This window comes from Carassius carassius, chromosome 13 (genome assembly GCF_963082965.1).
Source record: "Carassius carassius chromosome 13, fCarCar2.1, whole genome shotgun sequence".
In the NCBI taxonomy this organism is placed as follows: Eukaryota; Metazoa; Chordata; class Actinopteri; order Cypriniformes; family Cyprinidae; genus Carassius; species Carassius carassius.
The window spans coordinates 10,787,058-10,812,872 of record NC_081767.1 but is presented as its reverse complement, the minus strand read 5'-3'; the positions used below and the strand labels follow the sequence as shown (position 1 = coordinate 10,812,872).

Here is a 25,815-nt window from a genome sequence, read left to right as displayed (position 1 = left end):
CTGAGATCCTCTGGTGGCATGTGCCAGCAGAACCTGTGTCAGAGACAAGGCAGCCATTAAAAGCACCACAACAGCAGTCTTCTCATTAGCACCACACTGAGCTGAGGCAGCAGCCAGCTGCATACACAAATGACCAACTGGGTGAGAAGTGAGGAAGAAAAAAAAATATTGTGTGGCAATACAATGACATCAGCAGCTTTGGCCATATTTTATTCAGGCCTGTAGTATAGACCTCAGATAACACCTGGAAAGGGGGATAGTTTAGTGACCTCAAAAAACAGTCCATACATCCATACAGAGAATGTATGATTAAGGCTGCACAATTGGGCCAACAAAAATCATATTGCATTTATAGTGTCAACTCTAATTTCTTTTAAATTAGAATCTTCTTGTTAAACATTTCATAAAAAAAAAAAAAAAAAAAAAATTAAAACTCAGAAATAAGCAAAAACTACAATCTAAAAAGGAATGCCTTTTGTTTCCAAATCAATGTTTGCCCATGCTGCCAACTGTTACTTTTTCCAAGAAACAAAAAAAAGACATGACATGACATGACAACGAAACAACAACACAAGCTCAAAAAGCAAACAAAAAACACAGAAAAAGGTCAAAACAAAAAAACAAAAACACAAATTAAAAAAACAAGACGAAAAAAAGAAGAAAAAAAGAAACAAAACAAAAAAGGATTAATACTGAATGAGAGAAGTATGTAATTTCATAAATGTAACCACACATGTAACAATATATTGTATCATGAGGTGCGGCATTCCACTGGACTACTGTACATATGGGCAATTTTATGCCGATAGTCAATAGTTTGGCTTCATGAGACTATTGCCCCTCTGGATACATGTTTAGGTGTGTAATTATTCATCTTCACAACCTTTCATCAAAATGCTTGTCTCTGTAATGATTTTGTTTTTGGCAGACATCAACACTATCGATATTCATCCGCCCGTATTATAGAGACAGTTTTTCTTCAACAAATTTTGATTGAATATTCTGTTTCACATTAAGAGAATAAAATGGCTCGCAAAAGTTGTGTCAAACTGACTTTAACATTAACAAGAGAACTGTCCATATTTTCAGCTTCAAGCACAACATATACTTCATCTTACAAAAACAGTCCTTCATAGATAAAGGCCTTACCAGATACGCAAACACGCAGCACTAACATATGGCCATGTGGCATTTGGGTAGGGAATTACATGGGTGAGAACACAAACAATCACACTCTCATTGCTGTGTGGAAGCCGGGACTCTTTAGAAATAGTAGAGGCAAAAAAGGTTTTAGTGGAAACATTAGTGTTATCTGAGCTGAATGAAATGGATCCACCGAAGCATGGATATATTATTTTCCATTTACTCCCCCACAGAGAGTCAACAATGACCTGCAAATTCATGAAAAACATTTCGGCACACAATGCCAACTAGCAACGGCCTCTAGACGGGAAGCATATCATGATGAGCTGCGGTGCAGGAAATTGAGAAGAAAGACTGCTTATTTATCAGCAGGATATGGTACTTTATAAACACAAAAATTGAGAAACTATACAAACCAGACAGAAGTTTGGACAGAAGGGAACACATATATAAAACTGGTCAGAGATGCTGTGGCAATCTGAAGCGCTCGAAATATCTACCACCACACCTGCTTGACCGGGCAAGGAAATTTCCACATAAATACTGAGGAAGGAAAACTCTAGCCTTTCATCCACACACACATGCATACAAACACATGCACACAAACCAATCCCTGGCTGGATTTTCACTGCAAACACACAGATTATTTGTGTTCATGTCCAAATTCCCACACATTTTCTTGCTTCAGAGTAAAGAAGCAACAAAAATATTTAGAAAAATATTGTAAAAAAAGAGAATAAATGGGCATTCAAGGAAATACACTGAGATTGCCAAAAATTCTCAAATGTTTCTACTAGATGAGATCAAATGTAGAGCAAAAACAGCAGAACCTCTAATAAGTTTTCTCGACAGTTCCTGAAGACATAGCGCCTCGACCTGTGCTCAGATTTGCCAGGAAACAAAGGACTGCAATCATGTATCAGGAAGTAAATCTGCAATCAGGAAATACATATGGGAACTTGCAACAGCATTTTAACTAATATTACTATTACTTATGAAAATTAATGTGTAAAATAAACTTTAAAGCAGGGGGGAAAATAGCTCACAGAGTATTGACAGACAACGAATGTCAAGCACACTACATAAAAGGCACAGTTAAATGAGTTTCTTTAATGGGATGCAGTGTCTGAGACTGATATTGTTGTATTTAATAAATAACCCCCAATACCCCTTACCCAACAAGCAGACCAGATACCAGAAGAACTACCCCTAAACTGCAACTAACACCAGAATCAGACCTCAGGTTACCAATCAGCAAGATAAGACTGCTCTGAAACCCAAATGATTAAGACAGTATCCACTCACTTTGAAACAGACAAACAATCCCTTTTAATCTTATTCATTCTATATATAACCACTTGTGAAATGTAATAAACATGTATCCAATCTTATCATCTCAAGATTTTCCTTTCTGCCTTTCTGTTACTGTCACAGTGTCTGGTCTGTGTTTTCCTAGGTGTCCACTAGTGGTCTCACTTCCCCATAGAGTCACCCCACTGCAGGCACTACATTTCCCACTAGTCTTTGTCCCATTCATCACTGTTAATTGCACACCTGTTTATTGCACTCAGCTGTCCCCACTTTCATCGTTTTCACCTGTCCATATAAACCCGGTTTGTTTCTATCTGTTCATGGAGTCCTTGTTTTCTGTCACCCTGCTTTCTCGTGTTCCCTAGTGGTTTTTGTGTTTCTTGTTTTTGGACTGCTTTTCTGTTATTGACCTTTTGCATGTTTTGGATTTTGATTTTTGTATTCCCCTATTAAACACTGCAACTGGATCTCTCATTTTGTGTGTGCATTCGTAACAGAAGCACTCCATCATGCCCAGATCCAGCAGTGTGTGATTTCGTATCCGTTCCCCAGCCAGCATGAAGGAGCTGAGGGGGAGGTTCTTGAACCTCATCACCCTCCGTTAAAAGGGGAGTGAGGTGTGTGATTTTGTGCAGATCTTTTGGAAGATGGCAGTAGGGCTGGGGTATAACGATGAAGCACTGAAGGACCACAAGGTGGCCGCCGGCCCAGCGCCACTGCACCAGATGGCCGCCGGCACAGCACCACTGCACAAGATGGCAGCCACAGGAGACTTTCCAGACTCGTGTCAGGTCCCCGTCGACTCTTGTTTTTTGTGTGCATTCGTAACAGTTACTCCAAACTATTTTGAATTAATGTTTTAGAACTGCTACTGTATTTAATCAAGATAACATGTATAGGCAAGGCATGTTTATTTTTATACAAACCCGATTCCAAAAAAGTTGGGACACTGTACAAATTGTGAATAAAAACAGAATGCAATGATGTGGAAGTTTCAAATTTCAATATTTTATTCAGAATACAACTGGGATGTGGGATTATCCTTGAACAGTCCATTTCATTGAACCCAACACCGCATTACACAGTTCGGAACGATTCCCCATCGAACCATTAGTGCGTCATAAAACCCAGTCATGGTGCCAAGATGGCTAAAGGAGATGTCACCCCCCCTTTCCCTTTTTGTGCCTGTCTAATCTCATACCAGAGACGCCAGGACAGGAGGAAAAGATTTCTCTATGTTCCCCAAACTTAAGACCAAATGGCCAAGAAACCCTTTGGTGACCCCAATGCATAAATCCCCAGCCTTATCAGAAAACGAAGGATGCTAAGGCATTCCTATGGCCCAGGATCACCACAAACCTTAAACCAGGGAACACCTCCTTTCTGCAGCTGTAAATTCCAGAGACTTTGTCTCCAAAACCAATAGACTGAATTTAACCCACTTGTGGGTTAAACAGTCTCAAAATTGCTTCCAATAAGCTGAATTGATTACCAGTATTTACCTCACATATATCTTAAGCATCATGTATGTTTTATATAACCTGTGGAATTCTTTCTGTGTGTGTAACTTTCATTACAGCCTATTCGTAGGGTTTTTTCTACCTCAGTTAAAGGAACTAATCACCAGAAGCTGCCTCATACATGTGTATTCTCTGTATTATGCATGCTTTATATTACTCAAGTTAATTTTGTGTGTTAAACACTTATCACGGCTAAATCCTTATTTACTTCCACCTCAACTACGGGAAGTATATGTATTTTGGTACCTACTTGATGGGTAAATTATTTCAACCAACCACTCACCATCGAGTGCTGTCCCTCAGGTCATCGACCGACTGCCAGCCAATCAGCGCCAGAGATTCCCTCTCCAGCAACTTTGTTACAGAAGGGAACACATCCAAAGCATCCAGGAGCATCCAAATGAAAGTACACAATATCTCCTAATTCTGGCTAAACAGGTGCAAATCTTATTAAGAAAACGAACTAAGATTAAAGTGCTAGTAGACTGATTCTCTCAGGTTGCGGCCAAGAAATATTGTCTAACGCTAGACACTTGGGATTCCATTCACCCTCCGTTAATAACATCACTTTTCACTGTTTGAATGAATGTTTGTGTGTTTTCCTTAGTTTAGTTTGTGTGTATTAGAGTAGTTCAATAAAGCCTTGGTACATTGTACATACCAGTGTCTTGTGCTGTGTGCTTACAAGTTACTGCCTTAAACTGTAGATTATGTTACCTTGCTCATAATCAGTTATCATAATGTTATGATATTATTACCATAGGCCACGGGATAATATTTTGTCCAGAATTTATAAAATATCCTAATCTAAATTTATCTGTGGACGAATAGTTTATAAAGTGTTAAATATTAATTCTGAATAATTTGCATACTAATTCGGTTCTTATTCACTGCTATTCAATCCCATTTGAGTTATATTGATCTTAATTCCCTTATTAATCTTACATAGATGACGTATTCAATGTTTAAACTGAGAAAATGCATAATTTTAAGGGAAAATAAGTTGATTTTGAATTTCATGGCATCAACACATTTCAAAAAAGTTGGGACAAAGTCATGTTTACCACTCTGTGGCATCCCCTCTTCTTTTTATAACAGTCTGCAAACGTCTGGGGACTGAGGAGACAAGTTGTTCAAGTTTAGGAATAGGAATGTTATCCCATTCTTGTCTAATACAGGCTTCTAGTTGCTCAACTGTCTTAGGTCTTCTTTGTCGCATATTCCTCTTTATGATGCGCCAAATGTTTTCTATGGGTGAAAGATCTGGACTGCACACTGGCCATTTCAGTACCTGGATCCTTCGTATGTGGTCTGGCATTGTCATGTTGGATAATGCAAGGTCTTCCCTGAAAGAGACAACATCTGGTTGGGAGCATATGTTGTTCTAGAATTTGGATATACCTTTCAGCATTGATGGTGCCTTTCCAGATGTATAAGCTGCCCATGCCACACGCACTCATGCAACCCCATACCATCAGAGATGCAGGCTTCTGAACTGAGTGCTGATGACAACTTGGGTTGTCCTTGTCCTCTTTAGTCTGGATGACATGGCATCCCAGTTTTCCAAAAATAACTTCAAATTTTGATTCGTCTGACCACAGAACTGTTTTCCACTTTGCCACAGTCTATTTTAAATGAGCCTTGGCCCAGAGAAAATGCCTGCGCTTCTGCATCATGTTTAGATATGGCTTCTTTTTTGACCTATATGGATTCATCCGGGAACGGTGAATGGCACTGTGGATTGTGTTCACTGACAATGTTTTCTGGAAGTATTCCTTAGCCCATGTTGTGATTTCCATTACAGTAGCATTCCTGTATGTGAAGCAGTGCCGTCTAAGGGCCCGAAGATCTCGGGCATCCAGTATGGTTTTCCGGCCTTGACCCTTACGCACAGAAATTGTTCCAGATTCTCTGAATCTTTGGATGATATTATGCACTGTAGATGCTGATAACTTCAAACTCTTTGCAATTTTTCTCTGAGAAACTCTTTTCTGATATTGCTCCACTGTTGTTCGCCGCAGCATTGCGGGAATTGGTGATCCTCTGCCCATCTTGACTTCTGAGAGACACTGCCCCTCTGGGAGGCTCTTTTTATACCAATTTATGCCAATTATACCCCATCAATTGACCTAATAAGTTGCTAATTAGTCCTCCAGCTGTTCCTTTTATGTACATTTAACTTTTCCGGCCTCTTATTGCTACCTGTCCCAACTTTTTTGGAATGTGTAGCTCTCATGAAATTCAAAATGAGCCAATATTTGGCATGACATTTCAAAAAGTCTCACTTTCAAAATGTGTTATGTTATCTATATTCTATTGTGAGTTTATGAGATTTGTAAATTATTCCATTCTCTTTTTTTTTTTACTCTTTAAAAAACGTCCAAGAGTTTTACAAACCCATCTGTTATTGTGCAGATATTTTAATGCCCCTAAATATGACGCGGGCATAAATCGAAAAGTGATTGGTTGCTTTACCTGTCAGTCAAATGGCCTCTTGGCGGTCCTTGGCCATTCAAAGTTGCCAAGGTTACCAGACACTCCGCCGTCATTCTGAAGGTCTGGCAATGCGAGCAATACTTGCCATTTGAACTTTGAGCTGAGTGCATAAATGGTCTGTGTAGACTGTGGCTTAAATGTCTTACACCGTCTAAACCGTGCTGCGACAAAATACTTTAGAACCCATTATAATCAGTGATGCCATCTACACTGGATGTGGCACCCGGTGACAACAAATACCCGACAGTAAACTGTTTCCTAGTTCTGTTTTTTAATATGTACTGACTCAAAGTTCAAGTGATTTGCAGCAGTCGCTTTGTCACATCCAATGTAGACAGACATTAACTGTTGAGGCATGGTGTGACAACTGCAGATGCGTGATGCAATGTGTCCTCGACTACCTCTAGACAAAGACACGCTAATCAGATAACAGTCCAATCAGAATCGTTTGTCTTTTCAATGTTTATTTGGACAACATCCGGATACAGATCTCATGTTAATGCCAAGTGAAAATGTAGCCTTTGAGCATGGTATTTTGCATGAGTAAGTGGATTGGGTTGTTCATGCAAAAACTTTTAAAGAATCTTATAATGGTGATGTTGCATAGATATCAACATATAATATACACTATAATTTAGATCATCAAAATAGACATTTGTAGATATCAAAAATGGTATAGGTGAACGGTACATTAACTAGTGGTTCTATTGTAAAGCAGCCATAAAACATTATTCAATACACAATATAAAAGTGTCACGTAATGCTCCAAAACAAGCAGATCAAGGGCAGCATTTATTGTAAAACCAAAATAATCACAGCTGAATTAAATTAGACTCGATTGTCAAATCAAAGGGTAATGGGAACTGAAGTCCAGAGAAACAAACAACAACCAAGAAGTGTGCCCTCTGTTACCCTTACATGGGCAGCCAGACATTGTATAAAAATAATATATACAAAACAGTAATAACACATGTATTGGGGATATGCATGTTCATTAATATACATTTTATTTATTTATTTCTCTATTAATAGGAAGATGTTATTTTCTAAGGGTAGTATGTGTATGTTTCAAAGTGAATTAAGTGAGATTTAGACTCTCTCTACATTCCATTGGGTCGTAAAGTCTATCTTCACTGTACTTTTGGGTTATTTGCATTCGGGGGAGGATTCCATAGACCGTCATGGTTGGCTTGTTGGGTGTGGGGTGTTGGATTATGTTGTTTGATATAACAAATAATAATGATAATTACACGGCCAAGAGAGTAACTATAGGCTATAGCCTCACTAAAGAGAGCCTCACTCACTATTTCTCACTAAATAACTGCTAGTTCAGAGTGCTAGGTTGTGAAGGATACAGCAGACCCAGGATGCATCCCCACACGCTTAATGAAAAAGGATGGATAGAAACTGTTCTCTGACAGTAAATGAGACTTTTTTTATTTATTTATTTTTATTTGAGGTAATTCAAAATAACTATAAAATTATTTTAAATGCCACTTGAAAGTTTCATGACACAAACTACCAGCACTGGATGGAAATTAACAAATTAGACATCTCAGACAGATGGTGCTTTTATTCTGCTCGAGAGGAGGAAAGATGTCACATTGTGGCAATCCCACCCGCTGACTCCCCCCAACTAACTCCTTCACTTCTATCTAGGTGGTAATAGCACATAATGATTCCTCAATTTAAACACTGCCATGTCAGAGTGATCCATGTAGCTCATAGTATGGCAAGTTTACTAACTCTCAACAGTGAGAACAGATTTCAGTATATGCAATCTGCTGCATTCAAATCTGTCTGGAGGGACAATATGAATTAATAACTAAACATTAATAAATTGTGTGGATTGTAATTGGCTTGTACTATTTACTGTGAAGTGTGTGGATTGTAATTGGATTGTACCATTTACTGTGATCTGAGTAAACAGCCTTGACTTTAAAGAACACGCAGAACCTTTTCAACAGCACTAACAAGTGTTACTTTTTAATATGGCCTTATACATCCCAATAGTGAAACATGCAGTTTCTGTAAAGCTGCTCTGTAATGATAGGGCTGGGAATCGATTCCAAAAAGAATCGATTCCTCGATTCCGAGGCGTTGGGAATCGAGAGTCTCTCAAACGGAAGGCTTCATCCGACAAAGGCTACACACATTTAAATTCACGAAAATAAACAGAAAGAAAACGAGTCCGTACTGATCATTTGAATTTTAGGATGTAGCCTTTCGTTTCAGAAGCACAATTCACCTAAGCCATAATTACAACAGTTGTGAGATAAAAGATTATTTTAAATTATATATATATATCTATATATATATATATATCTATATATATATATATATATATATATATATATATATATATATATATATATATATATATAAACGATTCAGAGATTATTTTATGGTGGAACTGGCTTGTCCACAATTTTGAGCGCTACATGACAGAATAGATCATGACGTCACTGAGGGTCTTGATCTTATTACAATTTAAAATATATTTTTTTAAACATTTCTATCAGCCAATGATAATTATAAATAATACGTCACGAGCATAGATCAGTGGACGAGAGCGCATCTGATTGACAGAACTCTATCAGTCATTAATGTTCTGATTATTTTGTTTCAATGTAGCCTACGGTTTGTTAATATTGTGCAAAGAATACAAAGTAAACTTCATCATTCAACTGAACTGGGCACATTTATTTTAGACATTTCATGTCTTATTTAATTCATGCAGAGCTGGGCTATGATTAATTTCACGGGCAAAGCTGAAAAAACTAAAATGTTCGTATCGTCATTAAAAATTTTTTCAGCTTCATATTATAGGAAGGATACATTATATGACCTATCCTGCAGTCATCATGGTGAGATTAGGTTCCTTTTTATCTAAAAAAAAAAAATAAAATAAAAAAATTGGAAAAGAATCGAAAACAACAGTGAGGAATCGATTCTTTGAATCGATTCCATTTGATTCCAGGACCAGGAATTGGAATCGGAATCGATTCCAAAAATTGTGGAATCGAACAGACCTATGTAATGATGCATGCTTTTCTTTTACACACCTGTCAAACCCCAGCCAATAGCCAAATAAACATGACTTGACACACACTGTTCAATACATGCACACAGCACTCCCCTATAGACCTACAGCCATAATACCTGTGCATTTTGATACGTTAACATACATATTCAATGGCAAATTCATCTGAAGATGAATTTATTTCTAGATATTAAACCTCCATTTACAATAGTGTCTCATGCATTTAGACCCCGTGATTTCAATTTCATTTGACCTGTTTAAAAGTGTAAATGCCAGAATAAACAAATTTTTCAGTCGCCAACCAAGACTCATTTACCAACATGGATCTGTCCAGCTCTCTAGCCTCCAGTAGGATTTGTTTGCTATATGAACCGTGAAAAACCCAGGGAGAATAATTATCAGTTCACCCAACTGTAAACAGACCTGCTTACAACATTACTCAAGAGTCAATGCAACATACAGCGATCTGGCTCAAATAACAGATCTACTGGAGAGATGCTACAGAGTTACATTTCCTCTAGGGATGGGATGGTTTGAAAAACCGGACATGAAAAACAACCACTGATTTATACAAAGTCACTATCAAACTGTTATATTATACTCTTGTACCTTCACTACTGTAAGAGAGATAACGAATGGGAGAGCAAGACACATGATTATTGAAACAGAACTAAATTCAATCATCTCCCTCATCCTCTTATATTCTTTCCGTGTCAATTCTCAGCTGATCATGCAAATGGAAATTCATTGTGCGTACTGGGAACCAAACATCTGAGCCTTTCACGGATCTCCAAGAGTATCTGCATGCTCCACTGAACTTAGAGAATAGGCAGAGAGCTTGTCAGTTGCAAATATCTTTTCTTGGTGTTCCTCACAAGACGACCTCAACAGCAGGTAATTATGATGCTCTAGTGGAGAGCTAATGTAATGATCAACCTGATCCATTTCAGCTCTATTTTATCATCACACCTCCACAGACACAGATTCTAATTCTTATTATTATTCTTATCAAAGTTATTCAAGGACAAAGAGGATAACTCCAACCTTGCTTTCACTCGGGTGACTTATGATTAAAGCATTATGTGTTTGCAGCTGCAGGTATGCAAGCTAAATTTGTCTGAGAATACATCCTAGATAAAATAATAATAATAACAACAATAATAATAATAATAATAATAATAATAAAACATCCAGACAGAATTTTGAACAAACTGGTGAACATTAAGATCTAATAATATAATGTACTGTACAAAACTAAAACATTCATTCACAGAGGACCTGTTGGCAATTCCAGGAGCATAGAAAAACTCCCAAATACACATAAAACAACTACAGCAGTCTATCAGAATTCGCGTCATGACTGAGTCTGAATAAGCATCTGTTAAATGAATAAATGAACAGTTTGGGTATGTAAAAATTCTGCATCCTTACCTTCTGACGGATCTCCTCCTCCATCTTGACAGGTGAGCCCAGTTCAGCGACCTGCTTGACCCCTTCACTGACATAACCTCCATACTCCCACAATATAAAGTTCTTCGAATGGGAAGCTCCAATGAGGGCTGACCAGTGATTGGCTCTCCCTGTGAAGATACATAAGTTCCAATCTCTAAGAATGATACATGATCAAATGACTTAAAAGGGTGATGACATGAGAAAACAAATTTGCCTTGATCTTCTGGCATATAAGATGTCGTTGTACCATTAGTGGTATAGTCGGACTCTGAGTCTCGTACTGGCAAGGATTGTAGGTGGGGGTAGTGAATCTGCTGCACTCTCTCCCACCTTTAGTACAATGACTGAGGTCCCCTTGAGCAAGGCACCGAACCCCCAACTGTTCCCCGGGCGCTGCAGCAAAAAATGGCTGCCCACTGCTCCGGGTGTGTGTTCACTGCTGTGTGTGTGCACTTTGGATAAATGCAGAGCACTTATTCCGAGTATGAGTCACAATACTTGGCAACATGTCACTTTACTTCACTTCACTTAAAACTTCCTGCAAGTTTCATAGCTCAAATTTCATGTCCCCCATTATAAACAAAGTATTTATTTAATCAAGTTCCAAACACGGCTCGTTGTGGATCCTATGGGGCAAGGTAAGGTCTCCTAGCACCGGTTGTTTGCACCGGTTGCTGAAACATCGCCCATGTAGCTCAACGGTGGTGACAGCAGCGGCACCTGAACTTTAAGGCTTAATATAAGTTGTAAAAAAAATTCACCCACATCACAGTTGTCACGAAAGGCAAAATTAGCTATATAGACCAAAATAATTTTTTGTTCCAGGCTGTAAATTTTTTTTTTTCCTACATTTTAATATGAGTCTATGGGACTGATTCCCTTTTGGAGCCAGCCTCCAGTGTCCAGTCAATGAATTGCAGTTTTAGTCACTTTCATGTTGGTTTCAAGAGAGGGAGCGGAAGGTTGCCGCTTGGTCGTTCCTGGCTGTGGAAAAACAACATGTTTGAATATGCTGCCGAAGTATCCAGACATCAGTGAAAAATGGATTCATTATATTTTTGGTGAACGTCCCAGTCATGTGTGTTAATTTATGCGTGTGTTCTAGGGATGTAATGGTTACCTTTTTGATGATAGATTATGATACAATTCCCCATGGTTGGTATTATTCGTTTCATCTTTTAATTATCATTAAAACCGTATTAGATTACCATGATTTGAACAACTTGCGATAAATAAATACTGTCCAGCATAAGGCAAAGTTTTCATATAGTTTAGTTTTGATTGAAAACAGGGCGGAAAGCTGGTAGGTTTTAAAAAAGTGCTAGGGAAATAATTTGAATGAATATGTAAAATTCATATAATCACTTATTAAGCAATTAGCATTTTGACATATATTTTCTTTATTTAAAGGCTGAAATGTAAAGTTTACCTTTTTATTAAACTTTTTCAAAGCTTTATTTGAACATTTACATTAGATATCTCAACATGCTATTAAACTGTTGTCAGTCAAGTTGTTATTTAAAATATGGACATCATTGGTAATGTTACTGTTTTAGTGATTATGCAAACAAAAAGAAATTTTATTTGCTGTTTGTTGATTTTTAAATATAAAACTTGGTGAACTGATTTATGTGTCAGTACTTTTTCAACATCGCCAGTGCATTTTAACATTAACATGATGATACTGATAACAGTGATAATTTTGGTAACTATAATCGTGATAAGAAACTTTCATAGCGTTACATACCTATGTTCACTACATTTCATGGATGACTGTTTTGAGAACAAGTCACAGTGATTCTGGCACTCTGATCACTTTTGCTCAATGATCATACCATTCCAACTTTTCTGGACCCAACAACGAAGCAGAAAACTTTATGTAATGTATTTCATGTAAAACTACTATTTAAAAAATTAATTGCAGTTTAATTCATAATGAATAATTATTATCATCATCACTGACGTTAGTCAATCATAACAGTGGGCGGTTGCACTTAACTCTTAAAGGGGAAACCCTCCCCAAAACCAACTGTTTAAGTCAAGAGGATGAGAAACAGGGTGGAAAAATGTCATAAATCACTAAATTTGTAAAGTTTTTTAATAAAAATTAATTAATAAAACATAATAATAATATTGTAATTGCACCTAAGGGAACATAATAAAACAAACAAACAAACAAAAAAACGTCATGACCTCTTTAAACAATTAGCTACTAAATAAACAATTGTCATATGTTTCGCATGACCATAATATGAATGAAATGAGGATACCTAAAGAGAGTATGCTGGACAATTTCCATTTGTATACAACACAAACCGTCAAGTCCACCGATTTATTGCACAATATACCCATGGCTAGAACATGAATTACATATGATCCCATATTTATCACAGTTATACAATTAAACTGTTTAATAAATAGTTTAATAAATTAAGAAAATCCAGCATTTTCTACTCAACTTAAATTTCAAAATATACAGTACAGTATAACAAAGTAGTGGTAGGGGATATGGCCAAAATCTTATTTCACGCTATGAGAAATTTTTTTCACAAAAACTATATGTACCCCGACATAGCTATTTTTAATCACTAAGTTAAGTGGTCTAAATGTATTTATATTGTCTGTGCAAGTTAATATGTCCAAATGAATCATTTATGCACAAAACACTCCCTAAATCTCAGGGGATGGGGCTCACATCACTCATTTGCCACAACTATTAGTATAACAAGTGAACCACTGGAACAGTAGAGGCATCAGTCAAAATGTAACTCTTCTCTCTGGCACAGAGAAAAAAATAGTAAATCAATGAAAAATATGTTCCTAATTAAAATACGCTTTATCAATTTCACATGAAATATAGAATAGAACACTGTATTTGTATGTATTACATATATGCATTCAATGCATATATTAATTCAATTATCCAGAAATGATTGAGAAAAAAAGTATTTGTAAAGAAAAATTAGAATAAATTTAATGAATTAATTATAACAAATGGAGTACTGACCGACAGAAAATGATGGGGATAAGAGATTGTATGGAATCTGGAAATAATGCAGCTGGATTAAAACTTGAAATGCCTGCACAAAAGCGCTATCAAGCTAAATTTTGTCACTAAAATGCTGTGCTACAGTAATCATAAAAGTTAAAATCTAGAATTTTTCATAGCATTACAATCATGAAAAAGATAACCCTGCTTTTCTGACGGAGAGGAAATGTCCCTCCATTGTGCAGAAGCAGTGTGAAGCTTTAGTGGATCTTTATGTCCTGAGTACAACTATTCCATAATGCCTTCCACAAATGTCATATAAATGGTTCCCACCTTCCACAAAATGGGGTTCTCCCGCAGGGGCCAGCCAAAAAATACTGAAATAGCTCTGTCCAGGGCTTTTTCTGAGTGTGTGTCCTCAATTTGTCTCCTTAGCCCAGCCCTTCAATGGCAATTTCAACCTAATCACAAACAAATTCTGCACTTTACAGAAATCAGATTATGGAGCAACAGTATGTAGGAGAAATGAAAGACAGTTCTTCTCTGCACTGAAAGCAGTTTCACAAATGGCACATCCTATCTATAAAAAAGTTATGAAATTAATTCACTTCTCTTTCAACTTTATAATGTCTTGCTTTAACATTAAATTCACCTTGTAGGAAAATCTCTACCCTGAGGTATTGAGTTCCAGATTTCCCAGTATGGGCCTTTAAAGCCCTCAATTTCTACTCACCAATTTGAGCTATTCCACAGGCATGACAGAGTGTTCAGATTGGCTCTGTGAAGAACTGCTACCACATCCTTTCTGTGCTGCTAATCCACTCAATCCGTCAGACCTGTATCAAATCTTGCTGATGCGCTCTGATGCTCCAATGCTTATTTTAATATGTCCTGACAAAGACAGTATCTCTCTATTTCTCCTCTCTATCAGCTTAAAAAAAAGTATATTTATTGATCTACTGGGTTGATTGAAATTATGCTTTATGAAGCTTCAAACAGTGACGTTCACATAACCTTCGATTGATAATTGTTAATGGTTTTGGCAAAATTCATATGAATTAGTAAAATTGTATTCATAAATTTTCGTACAACCTGCTTTTGCCAGTTAGGTTTAGGGATTATTAGCTTAATGTTGATTAGGCAATATTAGCTTACAGCAAATTTGAGTTTTTTTCTTTTTCTTCTTCTTTTTTTAAGGCAAAAATCGTGGTAAATAGTTAATTGACAGTGATAATTAATCCCCAAACTGAAGTGTAACCAGTTCATCCAAATGTGCCATGGATGGTGACATTTACAATAAAACCTGTATCTTCTTCACTAACCACTTGCATACCTTTTCATTGTCATTCTTTACAAAACATGCCTTATTTCTTTGCAAATTATGCTCATAAAAAAGTACTTTATTTACAAAGACAACATTGTGATATTACCACCATTAAAGTTGCCATAGAATGCATTGATACAATATTTAAAATTGTTCTCTGATGTCCCCAAAGTGTACGAAGTTTTATCTCAAAACACCACACAGCTAATTTTTATAGCTTGCTGAAATTGCCACTTTTAGGGTATGAGCCAATAACATGCTATTATTTGTGTTTGTCCTGTGGGCATACCGTTGTTATGATTTAACTGGTGGTGACCATGTTAATGACTTCACATTGTTTCCAAATGCAATTTTTAACTACAACATTCCTATTTACGATTATTCTGGTATCACATGAAGGCAGCATTAGTGAATACAGGCAGAGACAATGGTAGCTTTAGCAACATTAGCATTACAGAGAGACAATAAGCTTTTTTGGAAAACAAAATATGAAGCATGATGCTTACTTTGTCCGGAGTCTTGATGTTTGCGCACAAAGCGTTGGTGTCGATCCCTCTTACAGAAGCAATCTTTGCCTAACTCCAGCGCTGAACTGTCCCTCGTTTTTGAGGCATTCCGGTGTAAAATGTTACCACAAATGTATAGGACTTTTCCATTTTTTTTTTAATTTCCTTCGGAAATATAAGTTAACTACCATGTTTTCAGCGGTCTATGGAGACTCCTATGTCCGTTGGTGTATCCCAACATACAACACTTTTAATGGATTTTTGGCACTGACATTGCAGCTATAGCAAGAAAACAGTAATGGCTGACGGCTGCTTCTCACTCAGGGCTGTTTATATGCTAATACGGCAGAGAGCGTCACAAATGGGCGGGACTTTCACAGACTATGTCATCATAGTTAGTGGAACTGTTAGTGTGGAGAGACTGTTTATGAATTATTGGGATTATAAAAAAATGAGTGGGTGGATTTTTACAATTATAGGCTGGTTGTTTTCATACACTGTGGTCACACAACTGTGTTCAAACACCTTATAAAAGGTGATTTTTGCACTCTATGTCACCTTAAACTGATTTGCGATAATTAATTAACACTGCTATCCAAGCAAGGATGATTCACAATCATTAGCGCTGCTTTTGCATAATTCCACTATTAGCACTACAGGTTATGTATTTATTTATTTATTGATTGATTTGTAATCAATTTATTATTAATAATAATAATATTATCAAGAATATGACTGATAGATGTGTTGTAATCATTCAATGAAAGTAGCATGGGAATAAAATATGATAAGTGCTTTTGGCTCTGATAAAATGTATGCAAATACATCAAAATAAAACAATAATGACTGCATATATTTCAGATGTCAACAGCAGCATGTTTTTGTATTTTCTTTTACACACATGCTTTAGGATACAGGTATTTATACTGGCACATGGGAATGTTTTTTGCACATGTGATAATCATAAATCCCATGTGTTCATCTACTGTACGAGTGTGTGTGTGTGTGTGTGTTTATCCGTATGTCTTTCACTGTTTCCTAAGCCAACAAATTAGTGCACAACACTTTCTTTATCAGGTTCATTTAGCTCCCAGAGTACATTCTAATCAGAGTATTGATCTGAGCTACACAAGCTCAAGTGGAGAGTGACTCTAATCCCCAGGCTTAATTTACCTCCAATGAGACACTTTCAAGGTTATCCACACCATCCACAAAAGACAAGACAAGTAGTAAGGACAGGCGTTAAGAGAAAATGAGGAAATGATTGCACATTTCATATATATATATATATATATATATATATATATATATATATATATATATATATATATATATATATATGTTTTTGTGAGTGTTCAGCTTGAAAACATTCACATTCAATTTAGCATTAGAATGTATCCAAACATTTAGAGACTAGAAGCACCTCACTGCGCTATGGCTGAGACAAATCACATGTTTTGGGCATCGGACATGTCAAGTTCAAAGTGACAGTTGAAAACAGTGGATCACATCACAACACAGGGAACAGTTCAATTCACTAATGAATAAAGTAGTGACAATGAGAAAAAAACTGTGCCAATGGAGAGAGACAGGCAATTTATTTTATGATATTTCTTTACATGAAAAATGGACAATTCAAGCGCAAAAAAAGTAAATAAATACATAACTAAATAAATAAATACCATTAATACCATTACCATTAATCAGGGCCTACCATTACCATTAATCAGGGCCTATACACAAATCCGCCGCAACTCTATTGGCGCCGCCATCTTGCCTGCCGCCATTACTGCGTGCCTGCGAAGTGTGACAGTGTGACACTTGCCGGTGCCCTCTAATGACATTTCAATGAAAGCGGATCCTGCTCATTAAAGAAAATGTCTGGTGAAATGGAACATTGGGTAGATGATGTCAGGCAGTGGCCAAAACTTACTGATAAAGGTTATTTATTTACATATTTTTACATTATTACATTATGTTGTAATGTAATTGAGAAGTGTATTAATTTATGACAACAATAAAACCGAACGCTGTCATTACAAGCTGTGTTGCTAATATGTTCACAAGCTTCATCCTTAAAAATATTCTTGTTTGCCAATAACCCGACCGACCGAATTAATAATTTTTTCCCTTTAGTCCGACTGACTTGCCGACTGTAATTGTGTTACGACCACAGTCTATGGTTAAGACCACAGTCTATGGTTAAGACCCACAGATTTTTTTTTACTCTTCAAACAACTAATACAAATACAATAAACGCTTTTCACACACACTCACGCCACACATCCATTTTCTCACGCACAGAAAAATCGCGAAGCAAAGAGGACACGGAGACTGACAGACCAGACAGAGCAGGTTAATCATGATAGAAAAAAAACTCAGCTCTCAGATTCTGTCAATTTTATTTCGAAATTCAAACAATAAATACTCCGCTCGACCAGGAACCTCTGTGTAATCCATATGGCCGTAAACATGGGCAATCAATGTGCAACAAAGGCTCATGAAGGCTCACAAACGATTTTATTCCAGGCCTGTAGTTTTGTGCTGTTGTTAAAACAGCCAACCACACAACACGCTCTTCCCGGCATCACTGGACAGCATACGTACTAAAAAAAAATAAATAAATAACTTTTCGTACAGCTTGAGCTAACATCTGCTACAGCTGCCTACGGGACCAACACGCTACTTATGCTACTTCCTTAGCAGCAAAGGCACGCAGTAATGGCGGCGCTGCTTTACTTCCATGTTTCGCCGGATTTGTCTATAATCAGGGCTGGAAATTGAGGTGGGGAGTGGGTGCACTTGGCGGGATGGAGTCCTGGGAGTGAATTTCGAGGGGGGATGGTGTTTCACTTCCAGCTGGGAAGGTTCTATTGGAAATTAAACTGATTTCTATATTTTATCCATTCAAAAGTCTACGAAAGCGATCCCAGTTCCGGGTTTTTTTTTTTTTTTTGCCATTATACCTGCAGACTTCAGCTAATAGAGTGCTTCTCTATCAGTGTGAGTCCTGCTCCTCACAGAACAGATTGTGAAAGCAGACTGCAGTTTGTCATTCATTATAACAAACAAAGTGTAGAGACGATGTAAATAAATTCAGTGTGCATTGTTGAGAGCTTCATTAATTAAAATGCTAGTTTGTAACATCACGATGAACTACAGTAAGATGGGTGACATATTTTTAATGATAAGGGATTTAGCAAATGTGATATTGATTATACTGATATTGATGTGAGATTGTTTTATACATTTTTGATCTTATATGAAAGTTAAAATTAAAGTGACTAACATTTTAGGAACACTGTTGTCTACAAAAATTCACAGCTGAGCCACTGCGCATCTCCATTCAAACACAGCAGTGTTTAGTTTATGAATAAATCTGTATTTTAAAATAAATCTAGTTAGTCGATGATTCAATGACCCATTTATAAATAAAATAGAATTAGTTTGTTCATAAATGATTCAGCCATTTGAATGAATCGACTGAATAAATTTATCAGTAACTTTGACTTGTTGCCACCTACTGTCGGTTTCAATTTGACTGGTAACTTATTCTTCATGATTGTATCTAGTTGAATTAAAAAATAAAAAATTATATATATATTTTTTTTTTTTTTTATTTTTTTTTTTTGTGGAATAAAATATGACATACATTTAATAACGTTAGAAAAATGGCATAACAAAGAGAAGAAGAAGTCAAATATCACCTCATAATGGGAAGATTAATATCTGTCTTTGATCAGAAGGTGTTCCTAATTTATGTTTTATTTATTTTTTTTAGGAAGGAGCACAAGTGCTCCTGAAAAGAAATTTAAGCATTTTTTAAAGCAAATTTAAGCATAAAATTTGAGTCCTTAAGAATGTCATGTTACCTTTTAAAAACTAATAGCAAATGTTCTGGCAAAGTGTAAACTATAAAATGTAATAAAGTGACATGACATTCAGCCAAGTATGGTGACCCATACTCAGAATTTGTGCTCTGCATTTAATTAAAGTGCACACACACAGCAGTGAACACACACCCGGAGCAGTGGGCAGCCATTTATGCTGTAGCGCCCGGGGAACATTTGGGGGTTCGGTGCCTTGCTCAAGGGTACCTCAGTCATGGTATTGCCGGCCCGAGATTCGAACCCACAATCCAAGGGTTAGGAGTCAAGCTCTCTAACCACTAGGCCACGACTTCCCCATCAACAAATCAACAATTCATGAAATATTTAATATTTAATAAAATACCACCCCCTTTTAAAACTAGATTCCCCCCAGTGAAGTTTAGTCATTTCCACCACTGCTTATACTGTAATTTACTGGGATGTTACATGAGTGGCCCTCTGTGGTACGGTAGGATTTTGCCAGTTGTCTCACCAGTGTACCATCACAGAAAACATTATGTTTTGATTTTAGGTAGCTCTGTTTTACAACACTTTATCCACCAGATGAATCTGGAGTGTGCATCTGGTGAAAGACGTTCAACAAATCTGTCAATAAATAAATTATTTGTAAGTCACAAATAAAACATGGGGGGAAAAAATGAAATACAAAATGTAAATAATACCTCTCTTCAGCCACCCCCATGATTTGTGGTATTATTCATGTTTGGCACCAAAGTTTAAATTGCTTACTCATTGCTCTGTGTGCAGTAAACTGGGATAGGATAAACTATTTTAACACTGAAAAAAATTGCACACGTCACATGTCATTGAGGAGATAGTGTCTTACTTGGGTAGTCTTTTGGGTGCAATTTCTCTGACCAGTTCCCGTAGAAGGTGACTCTGTATTTGGCAGTTCCACAGGCACAGCAGTCCACCAGGGGTTTGTCTGTGGTTTCTCCATACAGTGGCTCTAAAGGACAAGGGACAATGGCTGGATTATTACAAGTGTTTATGTCCAATTTGTTGTATCTATCTATCTATCTATCTATCTATCTATCTATCTATCTATCTATCATCTATCTATCTATCTATCTATCTATCTATCTATCTATCTATCTATCTATCTATCTATCTATCTATCAATCTGAGTGTGTGAAGAGTTTGGTTCCAAAATGGAATAAATCCATTTTGATTAATCTTAGTAAAAATGTGTTTTCTTTACCAAGAATGTGACAAGATGAAAACCACTTTTTTTCTGTTTCAGACTTTCACAAAGCATCTTTTAGGTAATAATAACATTCAAAATTAAAATCCAGGTTTTGATTTTCAAAGATTTATTATTATTTATTATTTTTATTTTCAAGATGCAATAAATCCATTGAATCAATATGAAAGTTGTTTTTCATATTGAAACTGATGAAAATGCACAACATATTAAGTTGATCCACATATGACATTCTCTGTACTTGCCCAATACTAATCTTATATACAGGCACTGGACTATAATTAAATGAATCTGTCATCACTTCCAACATGAATTCAATGGGTCATCTTGTTAATGGTACAAATTAATTACAGCGATAAAATAAAATGTCATCATGAACAAGAACATGAACAACATTATCACATTAGACCACAGAAATTACAAAATGACATTTCGCTTACATTCAACTTACAAAGCGCATTCATCTTTGCCATGTTACATTTATTTAGTTGACTAGTGCTATGTGCTGTATTAACAAAAACATAAATGGCATTAATAAAAACACTAACACTGACAAGCTACGCAATATCATGTTCATATTTAAATGTGAGTCATCTAATGAACGCGATATAGCGTAGCTTGTCACTGATCTACGGCTCTGTGTATTAAATGCATCTGAATAATTTCCATCTGAAAGCACATGATGGAGATTTAATGGAACTATTAATCACAGAACCAGCTTAACTGACGCGATGCACATGGCAATCACATGCATTTTATCATGTAGCCCTTGTTTGTTGATCACAAAGTGCAAAGTAAATGAGGAAAACTATGTCATGTGTATTTATTACTGTCTGGAATGCATGGAATGGTGGGCTGTGATTGGTTGTTATCGTTTACAGTGTGTGGAACGGTGTGCTGTGATTAGTTGAGTGGATATATCGCGTTTTGCACAAAAAGGGAGATTGGGATTTGTAGCGTTTTGGCAAAAAAAAAAAAAAAGGAGAAAAAATGTCCTAATAAATCTGCGAATATCGCATTTTGTGTAAATAAAAAATTGACTTTTCAATACTGACCAGATACAATACTGATTGTTTAAACTATTTTAGTTTTTTTTGTTTTGTCTTTTTAAATGTCGTTTATCACGCTTTGGAATCAAACTCTTCAAATGTGTATATATATATATATATATATTTTTTTTTTTTTTTCTTAAAATGGATTGCTGTAACATTCAAGACAAAAACAAAGACAATCAATGCTCAGATAAGAATGGGTAGCTATATGAGGAGCCAAATTGGGGGAAAATACCATCAAATAGAAGTATGGCTTATAATGTGCAATCTAGCTGGGAGTAATGAAAGACTTACCTTTCTCACACATCCGCTTCGTGAGTGAGCCTTCATCCTGGAATGAGATGATCTTCCTCTGAACGATACTAGCTCTGCAAAAATAGAGATATAAGAGAATGAGAACATAAAGGTGAATCATAGGTAAAGAAGAGATGAGATGAGATGAGATGAGATGAGATGAGATGAGATGAGATGAGATGAGATGAGAGGTTTAACACCTTTACATAATATATTTATATTAAGTTTTCTTATAATAAAGGTCCACGTAATTGGGTTTCAGCTTAACTGTACAAAATCGTAATGCGTTCCAAACTCCATTTAAATTCTTACATCCAGAGGGTGTACGATGGATTTTTCCCGTCAATTGCAGGGTTCCTGTCTGTCCTGATGTCTTATATTCACTTTTAATAATTTTAAGGCTGGAAATAGATTACATTTCTCAAAAAGTGTAATAAATGTCTTCATTTTAATTTGAAAAAAAACCTTGGTGTATTCAGCCTGCTGAAGCCGATGTGATCAAAGCCTGGAGTGGATTGAAAGCCCGTTAATCACTTCGCTGGGGATCCACGATCCAGGATCGTGTTCACTCCATTTTAAAAGTTGTATTAGTATGTTTATTTTTATTTTATAATGGATGCCTGAACACAACATTTATAATGCTATACATAATGTTTTGGAAATTTTTCTACACGTTTAATAAATAGAATTACACAATGTCAAAATGTATATCTGAAGTGTGTAACTTCCCTTTCATTTTTCTGACTGTAGCGTTTAAGTTGTTGTAAGTTTTTGACTCTACCAAAGCATAAAATTACAGTAATATGTTTGCAGATATATTTAAGAAACGTACAAAGTTAACATACTTGTTCATTTGAAAAACTATGCTAGTCGATAGTGATTCTCTGTTGAAACTGCAAAACTAAGTTCCACCACTAGGTGGTTAAAACTAAACTAATTTATGCATTGCATTTAGCAGATGCTTTTATCCAAAGCGACTTACATTGCATTCAGGCTAACAATTTTCTACGATCATGTGTTCCCGGGGAATTGAACCCCCAACCTTGCGCTTGCTAACGCAATGCTCTACCAGTTGAGCTACAGGAACACTAAAATCTGTTTTCAAAATTAACAGTGTTTAATACTTAGTTTTAAACATTTTATTTTTCAATGTGTTGTGACACTTTCAATAAAAATTACAAAGTGTGATTTTGTAGTTTTTCAGTTCAGATTAATTCAATTTCACCATCTTTATCAAATTGTTTTGTTTTTATCATGTGCAGTTTTTCAGGTCCTTAATGAAAGGTGTATTTTGTGTTCCTGCCAAGGTCCTTTCCTCACAATAGGTAAGATCTGCAACATCTACTAATGTAAATACTGTTTCTTGCTTGACCATTTCATTTGTTTCTTCTGAGTGGCTTGTTTCTGTTTGTATCCTGATTACTTTTAAAGGGTTAGTTCAACCAAAAATGAAAATTAAGCCATAAATTACTCACCCTGAAGTCATCCTAGGTGTATATTACTTTCTTCTTTCATACGAATCCAGTCGAGTTATTTTAAAAATTGTCTTTGATCTTTCAAGCTGTCTGATGCCACTCAGCTGGTGTTGCACTCCATTGGTCCATGAGAAGTTTAATAAAAAGCTCATCTATTAAAAAAGTGTCTCACATGGCTCCAGGGGATGAACAAAGACCTTCTGTAGCGAATCGATGAATTTTTGTAAGAAAAATATCCATATTCAAAACTAATAATCTCTTTAATCTAGCTTGCGTTCACTGTTGTAAACAAAGCAGCCCCGGGGCGGATGACGTATGAGGTCAGCTTTGCGCATGCGCCGCTCAGAAGTGACAAAGAAACAGAGAGGAGAGATCATAACAAAACATCGGTCACTAATTAAAAGTACAAAGCGAGGATTTGTAAAGAAGATTATCAGAGGATTTCGATATAAACCAAGATGAGACTGGTTTTCCTTTGCTAAAGTAAGTACACTTTGCATCCTTTACTCCTGTTAACAAACATTGGTTTTCATGAGACTCACCATGCTCAAAGCTGACCTCCATATGTCATGCTCCCAGAACTGCTTCCATTTAACAACTGTGAGCGCAAGCTAGATTAAAGGGAATATTACGTTTTGAATATCGATATATATATTTTTACAAAAACGTATTGATTCGCTACAGGAGGCCTTTGTTCACCCCCTGGAGCCGTGTGAGACATTTTTTTTTTTTAACTTCTCATGGACCAAGGGAGTGCAACACCCGTTGAGTGGCATCAAACAGCTTGAAAGATCAAAGACAATTTTTTTAAATAACTGACTGGATTTGTATGAAAGAATAAAGCCATACACCTAGGATGACTTCAGGGTGAGTAATTTATGGGCTAATTTTCATTTTTGGGTGAACTAACCCTTTAATTATCAGTAGCAATTAATAATTACATTTTGTAACAGATTATATAAATGTTTAAAATGTATTATTATTTTAAATTATTCTAAGTCATTATCGTATGTCAGGGCTCCAGACTGCGACCAAATGGTCGCATTTTGCTCACCACATTGCCCAACTCATAAGCTCTGCCATTCTTGTTTCATCTGACAAACATCAAACTGCAGATAAAACTAAAGCGAAACTAAACCGTGCTACATTTCAGCAGTCCGTTTATCAGCCCGGACCGTGATGCAAACAAACTTGTCCGAGCTTACGTCAGGAAACCAGAAGGGGTAAAGCTAACTGTAACCATGGTGTTATGGTAAAAATAGTCGAATGCATTACATCATTCATTTCAGGGTCTGTACAACCTTTTGAGAGAGAAACTCAAGCACTTTTCAATGACTTTCAAGCATTTTACACAACTATTTCCAGCACTTTAAAGCTCTAAAATGATCCAGTTTGAATGCTCAAACAACATTCAAACAACATTAACATTCAAAATATACTTTGTGGTAAACAAACACTTAAGTAAAAATAAAAAAATACATTAAATCACAATTATAACCAGTAGACAGCAGCAGAGGAGCATCACTGCATCGCTGTGTGGTATGGCGCCTGCAGCGCGTCCTGCCGAAAGACTCTGCAACGCATAGTGAGAGCAGCTGAGAAGATCATTGGTGTCTCTCTCCCCTCCCTCCAGGACATTTACGGAACCCGTCTCACCCGCAAAGCCCTCTGCATCACAAGTGATCCAACTCACCCGTCACACAGCTTCTTCAGTCTGCTCCAGTCTGTGAGTTTTCAGAATCCACTCATGGACTCAATCCATTTTTCTTTATACAATCTTTATAGCCACCAGAGGGCACACTAGTTGTTTAGTTTCTCTGGACTTCAGTTCCCATCACCCTTTGCTTTGACAATCATGTCTCCTTTCATTCAGCTGGGTCTCATTTACCTTGTTAACATTCTCCATATATGCCTGGTTTTATACGTTATGTTTGCTGGTTTACTTTCTGTTATGTGTTTTCTGATCCTCTGTTTTGCCCTGATTTGGATTTACTGTTTTTGGATTTTATGATAAGTGCTGCACTTGGATCCGCTAGTTCCATGACCGAAACTTCCAGAAGGTCAAACATTACTGCAACACTCCACTGATTTGGGCTTTATGGCAAAAAAGTTTAAT

The 25,815-nt window shown here is 36.5% G+C and overlaps 1 protein-coding gene across 2 annotated transcripts in view; it reads right to left on the bottom strand.

The window, feature by feature from the left end:
- The window catches only part of LOC132155963 (spondin-1-like), a 193,777-nt gene that overhangs the window by 131,752 nt on the left and 36,210 nt on the right, over nt 1–25,815 (bottom strand). For both annotated transcript variants that reach the window (XM_059564754.1, XM_059564755.1), the window contains exons 4-6: nt 22,225–22,298; nt 20,501–20,623; nt 10,945–11,093 (exon numbers count right to left, since the gene is read on the bottom strand). In XM_059564754.1, the coding sequence (XP_059420737.1) occupies nt 10,945–11,093; nt 20,501–20,623; nt 22,225–22,298 (346 nt within the window). The remainder of the gene's footprint in view (nt 1–10,944; nt 11,094–20,500; nt 20,624–22,224; nt 22,299–25,815) is intronic.